Genomic DNA, 20939 nt, shown 5'->3' on the forward strand with positions numbered 1-20939 from the left:
ACAGGGAGACAGAAAGCGAGAAATCACCCCCCAGAGGGGATGGCCACGCCGCAATCCCTTCTCCTCCATTTTCCTCTCAGGATCTTGGGCACGCACGCACACGCGCCCGGCGCGAGTTTTTTTAAGCCACCGGGTCCAGGACGCGAACCGCGGTCGACTACATGGGAGTCCAGCGGCATAGCCATTATGCTAACTGCTGGTTCCCTCATTACATACTTTTGACTTTATTTACATTTGTGTAAACTTGACTTTTACCTCACAGAAAAGGGGAGAACTGATTGTTCTAGAAATTATTCATGCTCTTAGTACATAGTGTTTTAAGAATTGTGGCTACATACTTCCAAGGCAACCTTAAACTTAATTTAAACTGAACTTCTGGCCTCCTGCAGCTCCAGGGCTGTCATCCTCCTGGACACCAGCTGTGAGGAGAGGCCTTCATTGATGCATCACTTATTATTCTTTCCCAGAAGTCTCGATCAACACCCTTTGCCATGTTACTGCTATAGCCGCAGCCATGCTCAGGGGGACCTGCAGTGCCTTCTGGCCTTTGATCAAAACCCCACTGCCAGGGGCCAGCAGTTAGCATAATGGCTATGTCACTATACTCTCGTGTAGTCAACTGCGATTCAAGTCCCAGACCCGGCGGCTTAAACTCACGCCGGGCGCATGTGCATGCGTGCCCAAGATCCCAAGAGGAGAATGGAGGAGAAGGGATTGTGGCATGGCCATCCCCCCGGGGGGTGATTTCTTGCTTTCTGTCTCTCTGTCTTTCTGGTGAGCACATGCATCCTATAGCAAAAAACCCTCCAAAAAAAGAAAAAAAAATAAGAACCCCACTGCACCATCATTCATGCTTGGGAAACCTCTGCTGCCCTATGACGAAGTGGTCCTTCTTGCCCTGACATGCACAGCCCTTGGTCAACTTTCTGCCACTTGAGATCTTCCTGCATTAAAGTCTAGCCTCCTATTTCCTAGTGGTCTTTCACTTCATTGCGTCTTTGTTCATGTTGTCATCATTTCAGGACAACATGGGTAGCTCCTTTCTGGGGAGCCTATCTCACCTACCACCCCCACAGTCCCTCCCTCACACAGACACATCCAGGCCTATGCTTCCAAGTACTTCAACCATATTTCATTCCTATGACAGGCTATATTTACAGATGAATGAAGACCTGTCCTCTTCACTTGAACCCTCACAAGGGTATTGAGTATATATTGAAAACAGTTTATAGACTGTAGCACATACCCCAGCCCGCATGGGATGCCTGACAAGGTATCAAAATCTCAGGAAGAAAGGCCTCAGGGCAGCTCAGCAAGGGCTTCTTGCATCTGCATTGCTATGGCATTTCCCACCTTCCCACAAAAGCCTCAGAAGCTACACTTTCTGAAAAAGAGACTATGAAAGCTTTGCCTACCAGGCCCAGTAAGCCACGTAGAAACTTGCCATCTGTCTATAGCCTCAGAAGGTAAGGAAGGAAGAAAGTCATCCAGAGAGATCAGACCCAGTGCCGGTGCTTCATGCATGTGGGTCCTAAGAAACAAAATAAAAATCGGATTCATCAGACTACTCTAAAGTCCAGAACAGAAGTTAACGCTCTTTCAGAGAGTTAACATTTTCTCAGTCCTGGGAGCACATCCCCAGAAAAACAAACCCTGCTGAAGATAAGAAACAAATTCATGTGGTGGGCCACTAGATCCACTAGAATCAACACCCATGTAGAAGCAATCATGAAACAACCTGAAGCAACTCTAAAATGTGTGAGTTTAAATTTAAGGAGATCAAAGAGAAAATTGTGATTAGGAAGAACCAATGGGAAGATTTGAGAAAGGCCCGTATAGACTTCCCAGGTATCAGTTATAGCACTGCCATTGAAATCACTAACAGGATGATTTACACATAGATAAAATGCTCTGGAACATGGGACCAATAGACTGGAGGTGGTCTAATTATTTAGATGATAGTTCTGGAAAATACTTCCGATAATAAATACTTGATGATTCTAGCTGTCCATATGCTGTCTCTCAGTCTTAGAACGGGGAGATATACTTGAGTTTCTTCTTTGTGTGTCACTTGCTCTTTCACATTTCGGAGCCCATGCGTAGGGACTTGCCTGTTGTTCATAAAGCCTGAAGGTGGAAACTGGATGCTGTAACTTCCTGGGCATCTCCATGACCTCGCCTCTCACAGTCCGCCTTTCTGCTCTCATGTGACCTGTTACACAGCTAATTGAGACAAGCAACCCATGAGGCAGCTCCATGTGTTTACCCATCTAGATGCAGTAGGAACTTTCTGTTTGCTTTTCAGATGTGTGGAGGCAGAACCCAGTATTTAATAAGCCCTTGTTCCTTTTATAGGCCCATGGAGGCCCCAGCTCCTCCTGAGGTTCCTGGTGTTCCAGAGAGGATGACGGAGCCCCTGATGCAGTGTGCAGCCTGGCTGAATGCCTATTTCTATGAGCCCACAGCCATCAAAGAGCTTCCCGTTCCAGCTTTTCACCATCCCATTTTCCAGCAAGGTTGGTAACTGACTGTCTCACAGTATTTCCTTCAGGGAACTTGACTTATTAATGATAACTTACATCGCAGTTCATTTTATTGACTTGGTATTTTCACATCATCTAAGCAGAAATGGCATGTGGCTGAGCTGGAAGGACAAGAGTTTGCAATCTCCACCCATTTCCAAACAGTTGTGTTAGTTTTGGCACATGGTCACATAATTCTTGGCAAAAGCAATAAAAATGATGCATGCAGATCGACTCTTGACTCTCGCTGGCTGAAAGGTTTAAATAGGAACACATCTGAATGGCAGTAAATTTTTCAATAAGCTTATTGTTAACTTAAACTACCCGCTTGCCAACAGCACAGAAAATGAGCCTTGTACATGGACAATTAGCCACTTCCATAAACTCAGTTGGTGACAGTTACATCATAGTAAGTGGTAGCATTGCGTCTTCTTAGATGCTTTTTATACTTCATTTCCAAGATATGCAACAGTTAGATATAATTCTAAGGACTGAATTGAGAACTTACTGCTTAAATGTATTATGTGATGACCTCAAAATATTTTCTATACCTTTCTTTTAATGTTTTTATTTGGGCCTACTCAATATAGAAATTAATTGTAGTAACTAAAATCATCCTAGATACATACTAAAAATTTATTTTATGTAGTGCTTTTTCTCATAAATTATCCTTTAGTGTAAATGAGGTTATTTCCATATACAGATATGTGTGTGTAGATACATACATACCGTGAAGGGAAAAATATACCATGAGATTTTCAATATGATGAGTTTAAAGCAATTTTGAATTTCTAAGTGGAATTTATTAAGTATGTTTAATGGCATTCTAATTGCTGCTGTGATTTTCAGCAAATGGAATAAAGTTTTCAGGGGAAGCAGGTAAAGAAACCCCAGAAGGTTATACCAATACCTGAGTTCACTAACAAAGTCAGACAAGTGAACAGATAAAAATGATCTTGTTCTGTGCATAAATGAGCTGAAACTGTACAGCAATAATGAACTGGGAACCTTGTTATCCCCTGTATCATATAGAGCTGTCTCTTATTGAGGGATCCAGGATCTCTAAAAAGGAGCCTCTGGGACAAGTATATGGGAATTTGGAGTAGACAGGCCTTTGCAAGACACCACACATCTGAAAAACCCTTATCATCTGCGTCCACCAATGGAACGTTGACAGGGCCAGGATGCTGCTGCAGGCCCCTGAGAGCCCACCTGGCCAGTACATTGTCTTGCCTGCTTCAATCTCATCCTCTTTTAGCACCATGAGGGCTTTACTACAGTGTAGTGACCCAGTTTGTGCCCCTCTGACATTCTAGGCACAGGGCCGGAATTGTGCTGTGTGTTCTGAAGAAGTCAGAGATTGATTTTTAATTTTTTCTTGTTTTGATTTTTTTTTCATTTTTTAATTTGCCTGAGGGCATTTGGACTCATGGGGGTAGGGAGTGATAATAAAACATCCCCAGTGGAAAACAGTCACACCACAATCCTTTCTCCTTCATTTTTCCCCTTTTTTTGAGATGTTGGGCATATGCGCACATGTGCTGGTTTGTTTTTCAAGTTGTTCAGTACAAGATTCGAACCACAAGGCCAACCATATGGGATCAAGCCACCTTAACCTCTGTGCCACAGGCTGGCCCTGATTTTGTTTTTAATGTAGGGGCTTGGGAATCTTGGAGCAGCAAACTTGTCTGTCTACAGTCTCCATTTTGGGATTACTGCACTACTAGTAGGAGAAAGACAGAAGACCTGTCCAACAGGCTTTTCTCCTCTCTAGGTCTGTCAAGTGTGCTGAAATTTAAGGTCTGAGAACAGAAAAAATCATAAAGCTGGGCAGAAAGTATCTGTACAATATTATGGGGTTGGGGAGTGGGAGAATGAACCTGCAAAATTATGACATTTACTTAAGATTTGTTATGTAACATAGGGAAAAATGTAGTAGCGGAAGTTGCCAGAAAATCAGTTTTCTGCATGCTGGACAGTGATCCAGGCTATAGAGCTAGATCTTGCCTGTCTGTTCACAGTGGGGTCAGGAGTAATGTGCCAGTATACACACACTTATTAACTTATTAGTTTTCTTTGTTGTTGGTTTTTTTGCTTTGTGTGTGTGTGTGTGTGTGTGTGTGTGTGTGTGTGTGTTTAGCATTCAGGATATTTCTTAAAGAACTGGGGAAGGATTCCTCTGTGGGTACTGATAGATAATCCAGGACAGGAGTGACGAGCAAACGAGGAATGATACTGGACATGGGGAGATAATCCCCAAACCACCTGTGCCACAAGAGAACCAGTGCTGAACCCTTGCCTCCTCACTGTTGCCCCACTATAGTACTTACTGATCTTAGATTCAGAGACTGACTGGCCCCTGGAACCTACTGGCCTGGGACTCCTCAGTTAAGTCCCTGATGCTTAAAGAGAGTTGATACTGGCCACACTTAACGTTGCCTCCTTGGCTCACATGACCTGTAGCATGCTTCCTGGGCCCACAGGTCATGGTTAGTCTTGGGACCAGGAAGACCTAGAAGTAGTCTTTGGGTTATGAGTGAAGAACTCCCAGCTATCCTGCAACCCGGTCTATCTTGGACAACCCTGTGGTGCAGGAAGGTACTTCTAACTGGGACAAGAGCCACTCCAGCAAAGTTTTGTGTTGGGAAGGGAACCTCTAGCATCTTTCTTTTTGATGGTGCCCTAGAAACTCTGAGACTTGATATGGAACCAGGAATGCTTAGTTCTAGCAGCCCTCTCCTGGGGGCCAAGGTCCTCTGGGTCAGGCCTTCCTGCCGACAGTCTGTGGTTGCTGCTAGGGCTGGGATTTCCCACGCCACCACATGTACAAGCCAGGTTTTTTTAATTTAGCTCAGTCATTTACTTCTGGGGCAGGGACCAGGTGTACGGATTTTACAGTGTAAAGAATGAGGGATGGTGGATGGTTATAATACAGTTGCTAACGTGGAGTTAATTGGTATTACACCCAGATGTGGTAAACCCCTTTTCTGTCCGGCATTAGCTGGGTTTGCTCTCTGTCCAGTTTGTGTCTCATAATACCAGTGAAATTAACAGTGTCGGGCAGAGTCCCATAGAGGGAAAGCCTTCTGACATCTGAGAGCCCTCTGGTAGAAGCTATGGAGTAATAGAAATTGATATATTCTGTAGACTGGCAGGAATAAGTCCCTATTAAGGTAGAATAAATATTCCTTGACCAATTCCATTTTTTGTGCATTTTAATTTGTTTAACATCCTTTTGTGAATCACTTATTCATCATTTTCTTGCTTCTGAGATTTAGACCACATCTATCCATTTCTGCCTGTTTTTAAAAATATGATTACAATTACTATTTTCCTCAAATTCAAGCACATTTACCATCCCCATCTAAAGTCCCAGTTTATAAAACTTCTGAAACTTGTCCCTTCCTCCAGCCTAAGCATGGCCTATCCTGATATGAAAGCCCTCTCTTCTGCCTGTGGAACAAGTTTACAAGACTGCCTCTCTTTTTCAGGATCCTCCCTTGATATGAATGTGGTGTTCTTAATTTTTTTAAACTATTCACAAAAATATTTATTAAGTTGAATCGCATTAAATTGCTCTTTTTGTACATTGAAAGTTGCATAAGATACATGTGTGTGCATGCCTAAAATACCAAGAGGAGAAAGGGTTGCAGCATGGCCATCCTCACTTGTGTGGGGTGTGATTTCTCACTTTCCCTCTCCCTCTTCTCCAGCAGATGAACATGCCCTATGGCAAAAATCTAAAATTAATTAATCAATTAATTAATACTATAAATCAAATACTATAAATTTCATATAGCTCAACTCCTTATCCTGGAAATTTTCCAAAGATTGATATATAACAGCTTAGTTACCCAAGTATTTCTATGAAAGGACAATTGAGCGGTTCTCTCTGGCCAGGATTCTGGAAGTCTGTGTGACTACTCTGTCCTTGGGCAGTGATAAGCAGGGCTTCTCATGGGAAATGGAGACCTCAGTTATAGAAGGAAGACTTGTCATTCTGTGGAACCAGTTCAAATGAAACCTGGAGGCCAGCAGTGGCATAATGGTTAAGGCACTGGATTCCCACATGGTCTACTACAGGTTGAATCCTGGACCCAACAGCTTGGGTGTGTGCATGACTAAAATCCTGAGGAGACTGGAGGAGAAGGGATTACAGTGTTACCATCCTCCCTGAGGGGTGATTTCTCACTTTACCTCTCTATGTCTCTGTTGGCAAGCACATACTCCCTAAGGCAAAAACCTAAATAAATTAATTAGTTAATATAATAAAAGCTGTATTGCTGAATAAAATGTGTTCTAATTTCTTTTAATTTTAATATATTTTATTTTATTTTATACATTCAATCACTGTACATCACTTAGCTTGTAAAGTGAATTTTCCAACATGAATACATTTAACAGTCCAGTTGGGGATACTGTACATGTTGTTTTACTAGTATTCAGATCATTTTGTAAAATAAAGTTAGCCAAAGTTTGTTTTTGTTTTGGGGGGCTTTTTGTTTTGGTTTGATTCTGATATATTAAGAGTATTAGCAGAGTCATTTTCTAGCCACTGTGATTGAGACCTAGCAATCTTGTTGCACAAGGAGGCATTTTAAGGAGATTTCCTCCCTATAAACTTCTCACAAAGGTCAGATTTATATTTAAGTCTATTTTCCTTAAGAAATGCTCATTTGATAAAGCAATTATTCTTGAAATACATCCTTAATGTTTCTTTTATAATGAAATATCATTTAAACTTTTTTTTGAGAGAGAGATTTTTGCTATAGAGCATGTGTGTTCACCAGAGAGAGAAAGAGAACATGAAATCATCCCCCAGGGGCATGGCCACGCCACAATCTCTTCTCCTCCATTCTCCTCTTGGGATCTTGAGCATGTGTGCACACTTGCCCAGCAAGCGTTTTAAGTCACCAGGTCCAGGCCTCGAACCATGGTTGACTTTTGGGATCCAGCAATGTAACCAATACACCATCTGCTGGTCACAATACTATTTAAACTTTTAACACTGTTCTTTTTTTTTTTTTTTTCTGTTTTCAAAAAAATTTCATCTTCTTCACATAAACATATGTCCTAAAGTAGTCCTAGACATGAATCCAGCAGTGATTAGAATAAGAAAAATAGTATGTTTGTCAAAAGGAGTTTCTTACAATGAGTTTAAGAAGAGTAGACATACAGAAAACTAAGATGGACTTTCAGGTACAGAATGTGTGTGGGCTCATCCTCATCTCCAAGCCCTTCCACCTGTGGTGACCCTCCTTATAGGTGTGGCTGGACAGGCTGTGGGCAGCAGGGCCACTGATTCCAGGCCTCTCCTACAATATGGGCCAGTATCTGGGCCTTTCTGCTGCTACCTGGCTGGAGTTGGGACTTCCCCAGGCATCCAGTGTGGGGCTGGGCTGTGTGATTGGTGGGCTCCAGCTGGTCTTCCTATGCCTTCTCACAGATGATGGCTTTCAACAGATGAGTTCTGAGTTTGCTTTTTAAAGTGACTGCAATGTTCCCTTTTAAATGAAATATTTAACACTTTAATAATTCCTTCGTCACAGCTATTAGCTTATAGCTATGAAATCCAGTTGCATGACAGCAGTAAAATCTGCATTTTTTTTAAAACTTGCTGGCTAAAAGTAAGTTTTTGTAACTTTGTTACAGAGCCTTAGAAAAGATTCCGATTATTGTATTTGTGTATATTTTAAATCTCTCATTTTGAAAGGGCCTCCAGCAACAGCCTTGGCAGAGAGTTCAGAGACGGTCGCTTTCAGGATGAATTAGCTTTACCTGGTGTCCTAGAAGAAAGTCCCACTGTGCTTAAATCTTCTAGTGGGGACCATGTAAATCCTGGAAGGCAGCAAGGGGATGTCTACTAATAGAAGAGTAACTCTGGTACCTGAGGCCTCACTGGAGATAGCCTTTAAAATGAAAAACCTATTGGGACCAGCAGGCAGCATGGTGGTTAAGGCACTGGACACTCCCACATGGCTGACCACAGTTCAAGTCCCAGATCTGGTGACTTGCTTTCTCACTTTCTCTCTCTCTCTCTCTCTCTCTCTCTATGTGTGTGTCTCTCTATGTGTCTCTCTCTGGCCAAATTAAAAATAAGTGAATGGATAAATAAAACTAAAAAAAATTAAAACCCTATCTTGAGAGCCAAGTGAGGACAAATCCCTCCAGCCATCTACCCATCCACCCCAGGCCTTCATGCATGGGGTATGGCTCTTACCTCCTGGCTTCACACCCATTCAGGCAGAGCCAGCCCCAGACAAGTGTCCTTCACTCCACAACTTGGCAGACCAGACAAGGTGGTCTCTCTAGGAAAAAAGGCATGAAGCCCTCTTTATCCCAGTGTCCAGGGCCTGTCTTAATGTTCTTCAGATGTGCCTTATAAGTCATGAATTCAGTCAGCATTTGTCTACAAAGCTGTTCACTTAAGTGGGGGACATTTTCTCTTAAATTTCCCTATCGCTCCATGGCAGGATGCAAACTTCGTGCTATCAGACACTTTGTACCGATACATTCTAAAACTTAAAAAACAACCTATTTAAAGAGAAAAGAATAGCTAAGACAGGAGATACGTGTATAGATTCTGATTGGAAGCCATCACTGTGTATTCCTTTATTTTAAATGAGGACTTATAAAAACTGTTGACCTTACTGAGATATTACCTGGTGGAGCCGGAAGGTTTGTAAACCTTTTTCTGATGCCCATTTAATGATTAGAACAAGCTAACAACACTGTACTTAAATTAAGTGGGAAAGAAATAGCTGGTGAAATTGTAATTTGTTCACCCTTAGAGCTGCTAAGCTCCTTTTCAGGGACAGCAAACATGGAAATTTAGTTCCGATGCCTTCTGAGGCTAACACCTGGAAAGGTGAGGATAAAAAGACCTGATTCAAAGCCTGAGAGTGGCCGGCAGGCCCGTAATTTAAGGTTGCCAGAAAGATTGTCAGGTATCTCAGATCAGTACAGGAGACCACTGCAAGGAATAGCCATCTCTATCATGGAGGGTAAACCCAATGTGTTTCTGTGGTTTAGAAAAAAGGTAAGGTGAAATAGTTAAAAAACAGAAGTAAGGCAAGAACCAGTGAAAGTGAACGATCCACAGTGTGTAGAAAGAAATAGCTGGTGAAATTGTAATTTGTTCACCCTTAGAGCTGCTAAGCTCCTTTTCAGGGACAGCAAACATGGAAATTTAGTTCCGATGCCTTCTGAGGCTAACACCTGGAAAGGTGAGGATAAAAAGACCTGATTCAAAGCCTGAGAGTGGCCGGCAGGCCCGTAATTTAAGGTTGCCAGAAAGATTGTCAGGTATCTCAGATCAGTACAGGAGACCACTGCAAGGAATAGCCATCATCTCTATCATGGAGGGTAAACCCAATGTGTTTCTGTGGTTTAGAAAAAAGGTAAGGTGAAATAGTTAAAAAACAGAAGTAAGGCAAGAACCAGTGAAAGTGAAGGATCCACAGTGTGTATAAACAGGGATGCAGAGTCCTGGAGGTGACAGAGATAGTGAGTGACCATCTTCTTTACCAGGGACATCTACTGACCACCAGCCCACTAAGGGTTGACTCACTCCATTCCAAAGACACCATCCCCTCTGGGGCCAGAAGACCATGTCCACACCATTGTTCTTCCCCCTTTCAAAGCCATTGGTAGAGAGTGCTGCTTTTTTCAGAGGACCCTTTCTGCCCTACACACAGGCCTTTCTTGAAATCAGGTGTGGAAAGGCCTGTGTGTAGGGCAGAAATCAGGTGCTGGTGTGTTTTCTTTTCCAGTGGGAAGAAGCACGCCTCGTGTGGGCTCAGGACACCTCTCCTGGCTGACCGACTTAGTCCGTGTTCAAATTCTATGTAACTTTCAGCCCCTCAGCAGAGCAAAAGTGCTAGATGTTCTAGAATGTTGTGGCATGGTTAAGGGTTTCTCTGAGGGTTAGGGAATTAGTACCCCAAGGAGCCTCTGAAAGGTGGCAGCTGTCCTGATTTGCTGGCCCTATGGATCACCTGATCAAGCCAGCTCAGTAACAACCAGTGCACTTCACTTTCAGCTCTTTTACTTGACTGACCAGCTACATTTTAGCATGTTGGTGAATTCCACAGGCTGAGGAACATAGGTGCTGACACTCTGGCTTTGTTCCTTGTTTCATACTTTATTATGCAGGTTCCTGCCTGGCAGTTCTCATGAGTACTCTTTGTTCTTTTCTTTGTGCAGTGCAACATCTTGGACTAGGAGAGGAGTTTTCAGATTTTAACTATGATTCATTCTAGGAAACTGCTTTTTCAAATTACTCTTATATTTCAATCCCTTAATTTGGGAGGGCAGGAGGAGGGATATGTGTCAGAATTCTTGTTCATAATATTATGCCTACAAATTTCTATACTTCTTACCCTTCCCTAAGACACCTAAAAACTTTAGGGTGAGCAAACATACATTTTGAGAATTATTGCCCTAGGGGAATTTATTAAAATGGTTCCATCTCTTCTGAGTGCTTTTGCACTATACTGAATTTAACATTCCTGATTTAATAGTAATTGTTTGAAACATATAACAGCATATTGAAGAAGTGTGTTGCTGTTAATAGCTTAAATACGTTCTGGATTTTGTATGTGTAAGTCCACCTAATCTAGAACTCTACACATAAGCTAAGTGAAAGGTGGGAGAGCCAGCTTATAATTTACCTTTTAGACTTGGAAGAGTGAACTAAACATGCTACCTGTTAACACCTCTCTTTGTCAAGTGATTGAAGCACACTGAGAAGAAGCTCAGTGTCTGAAGAGGCTGGCCAACGACCCCAGGACTGAGTGTCCGCAAAGCTAACCAGGAACTTCAGAGGGTATCTGGATACTTCTGACCAAAAATGTGTATCTTCTTTAAAATAGCCAGAAATGACTATGGATTCATCTGGGGAAGTGCAAACAGAGCTGGCTAGTGGAGGACAAGAACTTGTTTCAGGTACTGGATGCCTATTGTAAACCAAGTCCTAGCATTGCTGAAAGTGTTTAAACATTCACAGAGCCCACAGTGTCACCTTATACTTCCTCACAAGGCAATTATAGTAAAATGCCCAGCCTTCCTCCATGGAAGGGAATCTCAGCTCCTGGCCTGCTGATAGTGACTACAATCGAACTGCAGCCTGCCTCACCACAAGAAATTCATGCTGTCCATATACAAATAGCCCTTTGATTGGGAGCAGCAGTTAGCCTAATGACGTTAAACTCACGCTGGGCGCGTGTGCATGCATGCCCAAGATCCCGAGAGGAGAATGGAGGTGAAGGGATTACAGCGCGGCCATCCTCCTGGTGGTTGATTTCTCGCTCTCTATCTCTCTCTCTTTCTGCTGAGCACGCGCGCCCTGTAGCAAAAACCTCTCCAAACAAAGGGGGGAAAAAAAAAAAGAGCTCTTTGACTAATTAAGTAAAAAGGGTAGCTGGGGAGCCTAGTTGCATCAGAGATTCATTCTGGATCTAAGTCGTGGTGATGTCCTTGGTTCCCTCAAGTTACCATGAATTAGGAAAAAATGAACTTGAGAATGTTCTCATTCAAAGCCTTTGGGGTCATACAGTGTAACTTAACTGACCAGGGTAATTTTACCTTTGGTCGAAAGGTCATCAGGAGGATTGTTTGAAAGTTGACTCCTGTCAAACCTTATAAGCAAGATATAAGCAGGGTCTCTGTCAAAATACTATTCAGTATTGGAAATTGTTAAGAATGCTACTTTTATGGAAATGCTGCTTTTTACATTAAAATAGAACTTACTGGGATCAACGTTTAGTAGTTACATCCCTGGGCTCCCACCTAGCTGACTTGTTCAAGTCCTTGACTTCGTGGCTTAAAACTCACATTGGGTGTGTGTGCATGTATGTCCTGCAAAATCCCAAGAGGAGAATGGAGGAGAAGGGATTGTCGTGTGGCCCTATAGCAAAAATCTCTCTTCAAAAAAAAAAAAGAAGAAAGAAAGAAAAAGGACTTATCTTTAGTATCTAAATAAACAGTAAATCAATGAAAGTTTGTTTCTACTAAAAATACGTCAGCCTTCATTACGTCAGTACATTGAGAAAAATCATTTTCAGCATCCAAGTATTAGATTTGATGCTGTTCTCCTCAGAAGGTAGGAAATCAACAAAACGCAAATTGCATTGTGACTTTCTTCAATAATTTTGCATTTGAAAAGGCTTTGAAAAGTAGGAATTTCCTATCAAATTTATATTTTAAAGTAAAAGTCTTCTCGCTTAAATGTGCTTTTCAAAATTTTATCCCATCATTAGATAAATATGCACCACTTCCAAAGAGACTTGTTTACATTAATATATTTTGTTGTCATAAAATATTCATTTGCATTTTAAAGGTAATGTTAGTGCACATTGAAATCATTCTAGCAATAACAGAATTATCTCTACCTGTATTTATACAGAAAATTGTATTTTAATAAAATGCATATAGAATTTGACTATTAAGTTATCAATATATTAATTAATGACAGTGGGCTGCTTTTGGCCTGGTAGTTGAGGCAGCCAGCCACATGACGAACTGCACAGTTTGAGTCCTGAACCCAGCTATTTGAGAAACATGCCAGGTGCATGTGTATGCATGCATACCCAAAAAGGGAGGGAGAGTATCTAAATAAACAGTAAATCAATGAAAGTTTGTTTCTACTAAAAATACGTCAGCCTTCATTACGTCAGTACATTGAGAAAAATCATTTTCAGCATCCAAGTATTAGATTTGATGCTGTTCTCCTCAGAAGGTAGGAAATCAACAAAACGCAAATTGCATTGTGACTTTCTTCAATAATTTTGCATTTGAAAAGGCTTTGAAAAGTAGGAATTTCCTATCAAATTTATATTTTAAAGTAAAAGTCTTCTCGCTTAAATGTGCTTTTCAAAATTTTATCCCATCATTAGATAAATATGCACCACTTCCAAAGAGACTTGTTTACATTAATATATTTTGTTGTCATAAAATATTCATTTGCATTTTAAAGGTAATGTTAGTGCACATTGAAATCATTCTAGCAATAACAGAATTATCTCTACCTGTATTTATACAGAAAATTGTATTTTAATAAAATGCATATAGAATTTGACTATTAAGTTATCAATATATTAATTAATGACAGTGGGCTGCTTTTGGCCTGGTAGTTGAGGCAGCCAGCCACATGACGAACTGCACAGTTTGAGTCCTGAACCCAGCTATTTGAGAAACATGCCAGGTGCATGTGTATGCATGCATACCCAAAAAGGGAGGGAGAGATGGAGGAGAAGGGATTGCGGCATGTTCATTTCCCATGGGCAGGTGCTTTCTCCCCTCCCTCTGTCTCCTTCTGGCAAACACACATACCCTCTAGCAAATAATAATAGTGACAGAAATGCTGAAAAATTATTGATTGTGGGAGCCAAAAGTGTAAAAACTATTAGTGAATGTAAATGCTTTCACATTGTTCAAGCTGACTGTAAGAATTATGAAAATCAATCCCATTTGAAAGGTTGTGCTTCACATGTCTGGAAAAACCAAATGTTTACGTAGAAGAAAATCATCTCTTTCTTTTGGAGGCACCTGGTCATCAGTGTAGCTTATGAGGGTAGATACAGATGGGAAAATCACCAGAACAGAGCAGGCTTTGTGGAAACACAGTGGGGATGTTTCCTGCCCCATGTCATGTTTTAATTCCATACAATAAATTGTTTTTGAAAAGAAAATTAAAGAATGACATAGAGGAAAAGGAAGTCTTTTTAAATGTCTTTAAATACTTAGTGAAGTTCAGATAGGTTTTTTTTCCTACTCTCCCAAATATTAAGGTAAATATTGATACTATTTGAGAAGTAGTATCTCTGGTGTGCACTGCCCCTCAGCCAGCATAAATATACACATATCTGTTGCTATGACAACTACTTTTTCTTTTCGTGAGTACTACTGTTAATTATTGCAGAAATACATATTATGTAAAAAAGAGGGCCCATCCATAGACTCCTGTGTATGCACCTGTGCACACATTGTCTGCTTTTTATAAAATATATATTGTCTCCTTGACTGGTCCCTGCTGTTTTTTCCTCCCCCCGACAGCATAATTTTCGCTTCAGCCTTTCCTTACTTAGACAGTTTCAGTAAGACCTAGCGACTGAGCTCAAGAGACATATAAGAGCTTATTGCTTGGCCAAGACATATACTTTTCACAGAAAATCCGCATCTCTTCCTCTTTTCAGAATAAAATATGCAAGAACCAACATAAATGGCATATCCTCCCCTTTTTTCTCCAAGAATTGGGCCTTTGATGTTCAAGAGCAGCTAATATTAAAGGCCATCCCCTAGAAGGCTGTAGAAACTGTACCTATTTATGACAAATGTAAAACAGCACAAATCTAGCTGAATGTGATGGTATCATTAGTTTGTGAATCGCATCCTTGAAAATAACTGTGGAGGAGCCAAATCGGTTTAAAAGAAGATAACAAAATGGTTTAAGCTACTTAGGTTGAATGCCAATTATATTTTAATATTCAACTGAGCATATTTTACTAAGAAAAAAGGCCGCGTTGACGCATGCATAACTCATTGGCAGCGTCGACCAGCTGTGCCACTCTACTCTCCGAATCACTTTGTGCATTTTAGTAGCATGGTAATTTAGTAGAGGACTACCTGAGTGATGGCATTTTCAATGAGCAGGTAATCTACAGAGAATTTTTATATGGTTATGAGTTCTGTGCTTCAGCCCGGCAACACAAAAATACATCAAGACCAATTACGGTATCAACTTTCAGTGTGATACCCTTGCCACGCAAGTGCATGTATTTCTGCCCCAGGCATTTCAAATTGCATCTAATTTGAAATCTTTGGGGTTTTAATTAAATTTCAGAATATATGGAATTCTTCATTAGTACCTGCTCTGAATAGCAGATTACCCTTCTCTCAGTCTCTCGTTAAAGAAGTAGGCTGTGGTAAATAGCATGTTCAGAAGCTGATCATTTGTGGGGCCTGGGTATTGGAACAGAAATAGTGAAATGCAAAATAATATCAAAAAGATTATTAGTCCAGAGAGAGTCTCTTGATTTGTATTTTAATGGAATTTTACATTTCTCTTAATGATTTGCAAATTGTCCTCTGATTATAAGATGCATTAAGCTTTTCATTTTAATGGCAAAGACACAGCCATTAGCAGAATTTTTTTTTTTCTGTCTTCTTTTTAGAGTGCTTCCCTGCAGCAGATAAATATTGAAACCATTAACACCTTTTGATGTACGTTACAGCCAGCATCTTAAACTCACGTATGACTGTCCGTGGTCTCCCAGAATTGAACACCTGGCCCAGGACTGACTCTTCACCTGGGGATAGTGAGCAGCAGTAATCCCCTCCCCTTTCTAGAAAACAAAAATCATTTTTTAAATTGCATTGGGTGGTGGTGGTTATTTGTGTTAAGGCTAAATAATTTAAATATTATTAATGGCTCCATTTGTATTTAAAAAGCTGGTCTCCTCAGATTTTTTATTGGGCTCACAGCTCTTATGTAGAACTGTCTGGGGGGCTGGCCTTGAGGGAGATTTCAGAAACAGTCTCATCTTACCCCTTCAGGATGGTTCCATGTAAACCCACTTACAGGGGGAGAGAGATGCACAGAACTCTTTCTATGTCAGCCAGCTAACCAAGGCTGATCATAGCATGACCTCAGTGCAGGGGCACTTGACTTCGGCTTGGCCTCTGAGATAATATGTTAGTTTTAAGGCCAAGACTTCTGGTTCCCTACAAAATCTATATAATTTACATGACCAGAGCTACAAGGCAAAAGTAATCTATTCTGCTCCATCTGCTGCATGTGCTTGGGGAGCTTTTGGCTTTGACCTATAATACAGCTACTGTCTGAGGAGGCAGCATTCTTTGGGTTAGGTGGCTCATTTCATCAGAGCACTTTAGAATCCATCAGTCCTGTTCTATTACATAATTAGGAAAACCAAGGGTAAGGAGGGTTGAAGAATTGCATCACCAAGTACCTCCCAAGTGAGTGAGGTTAGGCCCGTACCTTCCTGGCCCTCAGTTTTCAAAGGCAACTCCTCACTTCAGGCCAACTTAGCTGAACCAGTTGTTTCTAAGCAGCGGAGGCACTCTGTTGCTTACCTCTTCACCTTCTTACCTCAAGGTAGATAGCCTAGTTTTTCCAGGATTTGAAGGGATAAAGCCAGGCGTACACCATGCTTTTTCTGTGACTTTTCCTACCAGATGTCATCTTTCTGAGATGTCTGAGAACTCATTCATGTGACCACTGAGGCATGCTGTCATCACATGGGATCCTTCTTTTGTTTCAGGGCTCTTCGGTGGCCTATTGGCCTCTCTAGAATCTGAGGATCATGTCTCAAAGCTCCTCTGCTGTGTCACTTCCTGGTTTGCTGTGCAGGACATGGCAGTATCCCCAACTGCCTGAGCAACCTTGAGAAACGTTCTTACTCTGTATTAGTCTGTTGGGGGTGCCATAACAAAGTACCTCTGATAGGATGTTTAGTCAGCAACCATTTTTTCAAAGTTCTGGAGGTTAGACGTTCAAAATCAAGATGGCAGCAGGTTTAGTTTCTTCTGAGTTCTTTCTCCTCAGCTTGAAGAAGGTCTCCTCCTTGCTGTGTCCTCCTGTGCCTTTCCTCTGTCTCACTCTGTATCCTGATCTCTTATCTGGATTTCAGTCAGATTGAGGGCCCACCCTTACAACCACACATGAATTTCATCACCTCTATAAAGGCCCTTTGACTAAACAGAGTCATATTCTGAGGTACTGGGTGTTATGACCTCAACAAATGAATCTTATTGGAATACAATTCACCCTTTCTAACATAACATCCTTAACACCTATAACACGCTTTCTAAGCCTGCGATTTCCTGTCTATAATGTAGGGATAGTAGTGATGATGTATAAAATTGTCATTAGTGTGATACGAGGCTTCCAAATACTCAGCACAAGATACACTGCTTATTTCACAGAGGAGCGTTTCCTCTACCAGTAGTACCTAGCAACCCAAGACACCTGGCTCTACCCTAGTCTTTTTTTAACTCAGTGAAGACTATTACTCTCAAGTGCTATTCTTTACATCCAACAGAACTTATTAAGGACACTCTCTCTGAAGGCCCTTCTGTGTCTGCCGTGTGTAATAGGTTACAGGAAGTATGGCTGATACAAACCCACAGTTAGTCAGAGAGAACACTGGCTTGTAGTATCTCTCACATGAAATTGACTAATGGAGCCAATTAGTATTTTAATTGGAAAATGGACAGTGTTCAGCCTGTTATTTCTTGTAACGATTCACCGGTAAGTTCTAGGCTATAACAAATGGCTGCATGAAGGGACTTCTAGACTCTAGGATGAAAAAGTCATAGCATATGCCCACATAGTCAGGCCACAAGAGGGTGATTATGGTTGGGGGCCAAGGTCCACTTTGTTCTGTTTTAGCCAGCCTTAACTCGTGCTGACTCAGGACGGCCCACATAACCTTTCAGGCCATTAGTCACTCTTCCCAGATCTTCTCCCACAGCACCTGACTCTTTCCTCTTTTTTTCTCTATTTTTACTCCTTTGTAGACAGTTCTTGAGCACCAGGAGGCATTTTTGTGTTGTGGATACAACTGTGAATAAAATTAATTCTAGCAGAGGCAGCAAGGGAGACAAATGGAGGGACAAATCGTACCTAACTTAACGTTGCTCGACTCAGCTGTGGAAGCTATTTGGTGCTACATGACTAGGTGTTTACATTCCACTATTGTGTGCTCCTGGACTAGGAAATGAAAGTGTTCTTCTCTATCCTAATGCCCACCACAGTGCTTGGTTTATTGTGATTGTGACAATGAATAAATGAAGTGTCAACTACTTTCAGAACTTGGTTTCATGGACCTGGATTTCTCCTGTGGGTAAGCACAGACCAGACATTCCCTGTCCCTGCAGGGAACTCAGAGCATGGACTACAGGTGATTAGGAATTAGGTTCTTTTCTTGCTCCTATTCTAAATGTAAATTTCGAGGTAGGAAGTGGGACAGGAAAATTATGTAAATAAATACTTTTTGAATAATTATCAGATAAAGTTGCAATTTCAAGAGATTCAGTAAGAGTAATTGTTGAGCACATTGACAGCAAGTTGATATTTTCATTGTTTTTATTATGAAATGCTTACTTAAGACAAAAGAATATTCACAATGGATTTGTAAGGTATAAATAACAAAGGGCATGCTGGTATTTATACCATCTAGATTAAGTAATAGAGCATTCCCAGCACTGTTGAAGTCCCATGTCTGCCTTCTATACCCCTGTTTCATATCTTATATTTTAAATGAATAGAGTAATACTACTATCTACCTGGACTTGCTTCTTTCAATCAATATTTTTGTGAGACTCATGTATTTTTAATCTGATAGGGGTGGTTCACTACTTATAATTACTGTATACCATTTCATGTCATGAATATGCCATCATTTGTTTTCTATCTTTGTCAGTGGCCATTTGGCTACTTCTCAAATATTCTAGTATGTGTATCCTACTATTCCAGCTGCCAGTAATTTCTGGGCAGAGTGCTGTAGAAGAGAGAGCTATACAGAGAAAAAAATTCAGAAATCTGCATAGTGACCCCTTGAATCTGTTGCAAAATACTGTCATACATTCATACAAAGACCACATGAGACCAGGCAAAGAACTACCTGGGAACTGTAAGTTGAACGGTTCCCAGAGGAATGAACATTGCTATGACTAGAAAAGATGTGGATAAGTATGAATTTTTTTATTATTTTCTTTAAGGTGATTAACTGTTCACAGTAAAATTAATAAATATGTATTTGGGGCTTTATAATATATGTAGAAATAAAGTATATGACAAAATAGCAAAGAAGATAGGACTAGGCAAGTAGAAATGTATCTTTATAAGTTGCTTACATTATTATGAGCAAGGTTATAATATTTGAGGGCAGACCTTGATAAATCAAATATGAATATTATAAATTCTGGAATATTGTTGAAAGATTAAACCAATTCATATAGCTCAAATGCCAATAGAGAATGTAAAATAGAATGACGACTTTTAGAAAATAACCTAAGGGAAGAGAAAAGGAAAGGGATAACAAAGAACAGATAGAAAAACAGTAAATTGGTAGACCTAAACCCAACCATATTGATAATTACATTAAATGTAAATGTTCTCAATATTCAAGTGAAAAGACATAGACTAACAGACTGTTTAAAAATAAAAACCACACAGATCCTGCTATATACATTCTGTAAGACATAGGTAATTGAAAAGAATGAAGGACAGAATTCTGTGCAAAAAGGGAAGAAAAAGAAAGAAAAAATACTTATCACAAATGTATAAATACTACTATCTTCATTTTCAGATTATGTAATTATTTACATAGAAAATAATCATTAAAAAGTTGAGGATACAATTTTAATACATAAAAATGTAGATTATACAATTAAAAAGTAAATTTTAAAAATAAGTATATTTAGGAAAGTGTCAAAAATATAAAGTATTTAACATTATTAAAAGATAGATAAGACCTCCCCACTGAACATTATATAGCAGAATTGAGAGAAATTACAGAGGACCTAAGTAATTAGATATACTTTGGTCATTGAAGAGTCAAAGACATCAGTTTTCCATGAACTATTTCTCTATATTTAGTTCAATTGTACCTTTAAATTTCCAGCTTATTCTAAATTTATATGGAAATGTAGACTTAGAAATGTAAGGAAATCTTGAAAAAGAAGTATAAAGTTATAGGACTTAACATTATCCAATTTCAAGACCAAGTACAAACCAATGGTAATCAAGACACTGTGGGATGGGACCAGCAGATGTGATAATGGTTATGTTACTGGACTCCCACATAGTTGACTGCATTTCAAGTCCTGGGCCTGGAAGCTTCAAAATCACTCCAGGTGCGTGTGATGCATGCCCAAGATCCTGAAATGAGAACGGAGAAGAAAGGATTGTGGCATGGTCATCCCCCTGGGGGGGAGGAGGTAATTTCTCACTTTCTGTCTCTTTGCCTCTTGTCTCTCTGACGAGTACATGCACCCTATAGCAAAAAATCTCTCTTTAAAAAGAAGAAGAAGACACTGTGGGAAAGGATTAAAAAGTTACAGTGATATAACAGAATGAAGAGCCATACTTTTGCAGTAATTCTATTTTTAAGCAACATTATCATTAAGAAAATTAGCAGGTTGGGGACCAGCAGGTGGCGTGGTGGTTAAGGCACTGGACACTCTCACATGGCCAACCAGGGTTCGGGTCCTGAATGTGGTGGCTTACTTTCTCACTTCCTCTTTCTCTCACTCTCAGCCTCTGTCTCTCTCTGGTCAAATTTAAAAATAAATGAATGAATAAATAAAATAAATATTTTTTTTAAAAAAGAAAAGAAAATTAGTGGGCAAGGGACCAGCAGTTAGTGTAATGGCTATGTCACTGAACTCCCA

The 20939-nt window shown here is 40.4% G+C and overlaps 1 protein-coding gene across 2 annotated transcripts in view; it reads left to right on the forward strand.

Moving 5' to 3' along the window:
- Nucleotides 1-20939, forward strand: part of MGMT (O-6-methylguanine-DNA methyltransferase) — a 309575-nt gene that overhangs the window by 255084 nt on the left and 33552 nt on the right. For both annotated transcript variants that reach the window (XM_006146921.3, XM_027771222.1), the window contains exon 3: nt 2356-2516. In XM_006146921.3, the coding sequence (XP_006146983.1) occupies nt 2356-2516 (161 nt within the window). The remainder of the gene's footprint in view (nt 1-2355; nt 2517-20939) is intronic.

The sequence above is a fragment of the Tupaia chinensis genome, unplaced genomic scaffold (genome assembly GCF_000334495.1).
Source record: "Tupaia chinensis unplaced genomic scaffold, TupChi_1.0 Scaffold000197_1, whole genome shotgun sequence".
In the NCBI taxonomy this organism is placed as follows: domain Eukaryota; kingdom Metazoa; phylum Chordata; class Mammalia; order Scandentia; family Tupaiidae; genus Tupaia; species Tupaia belangeri.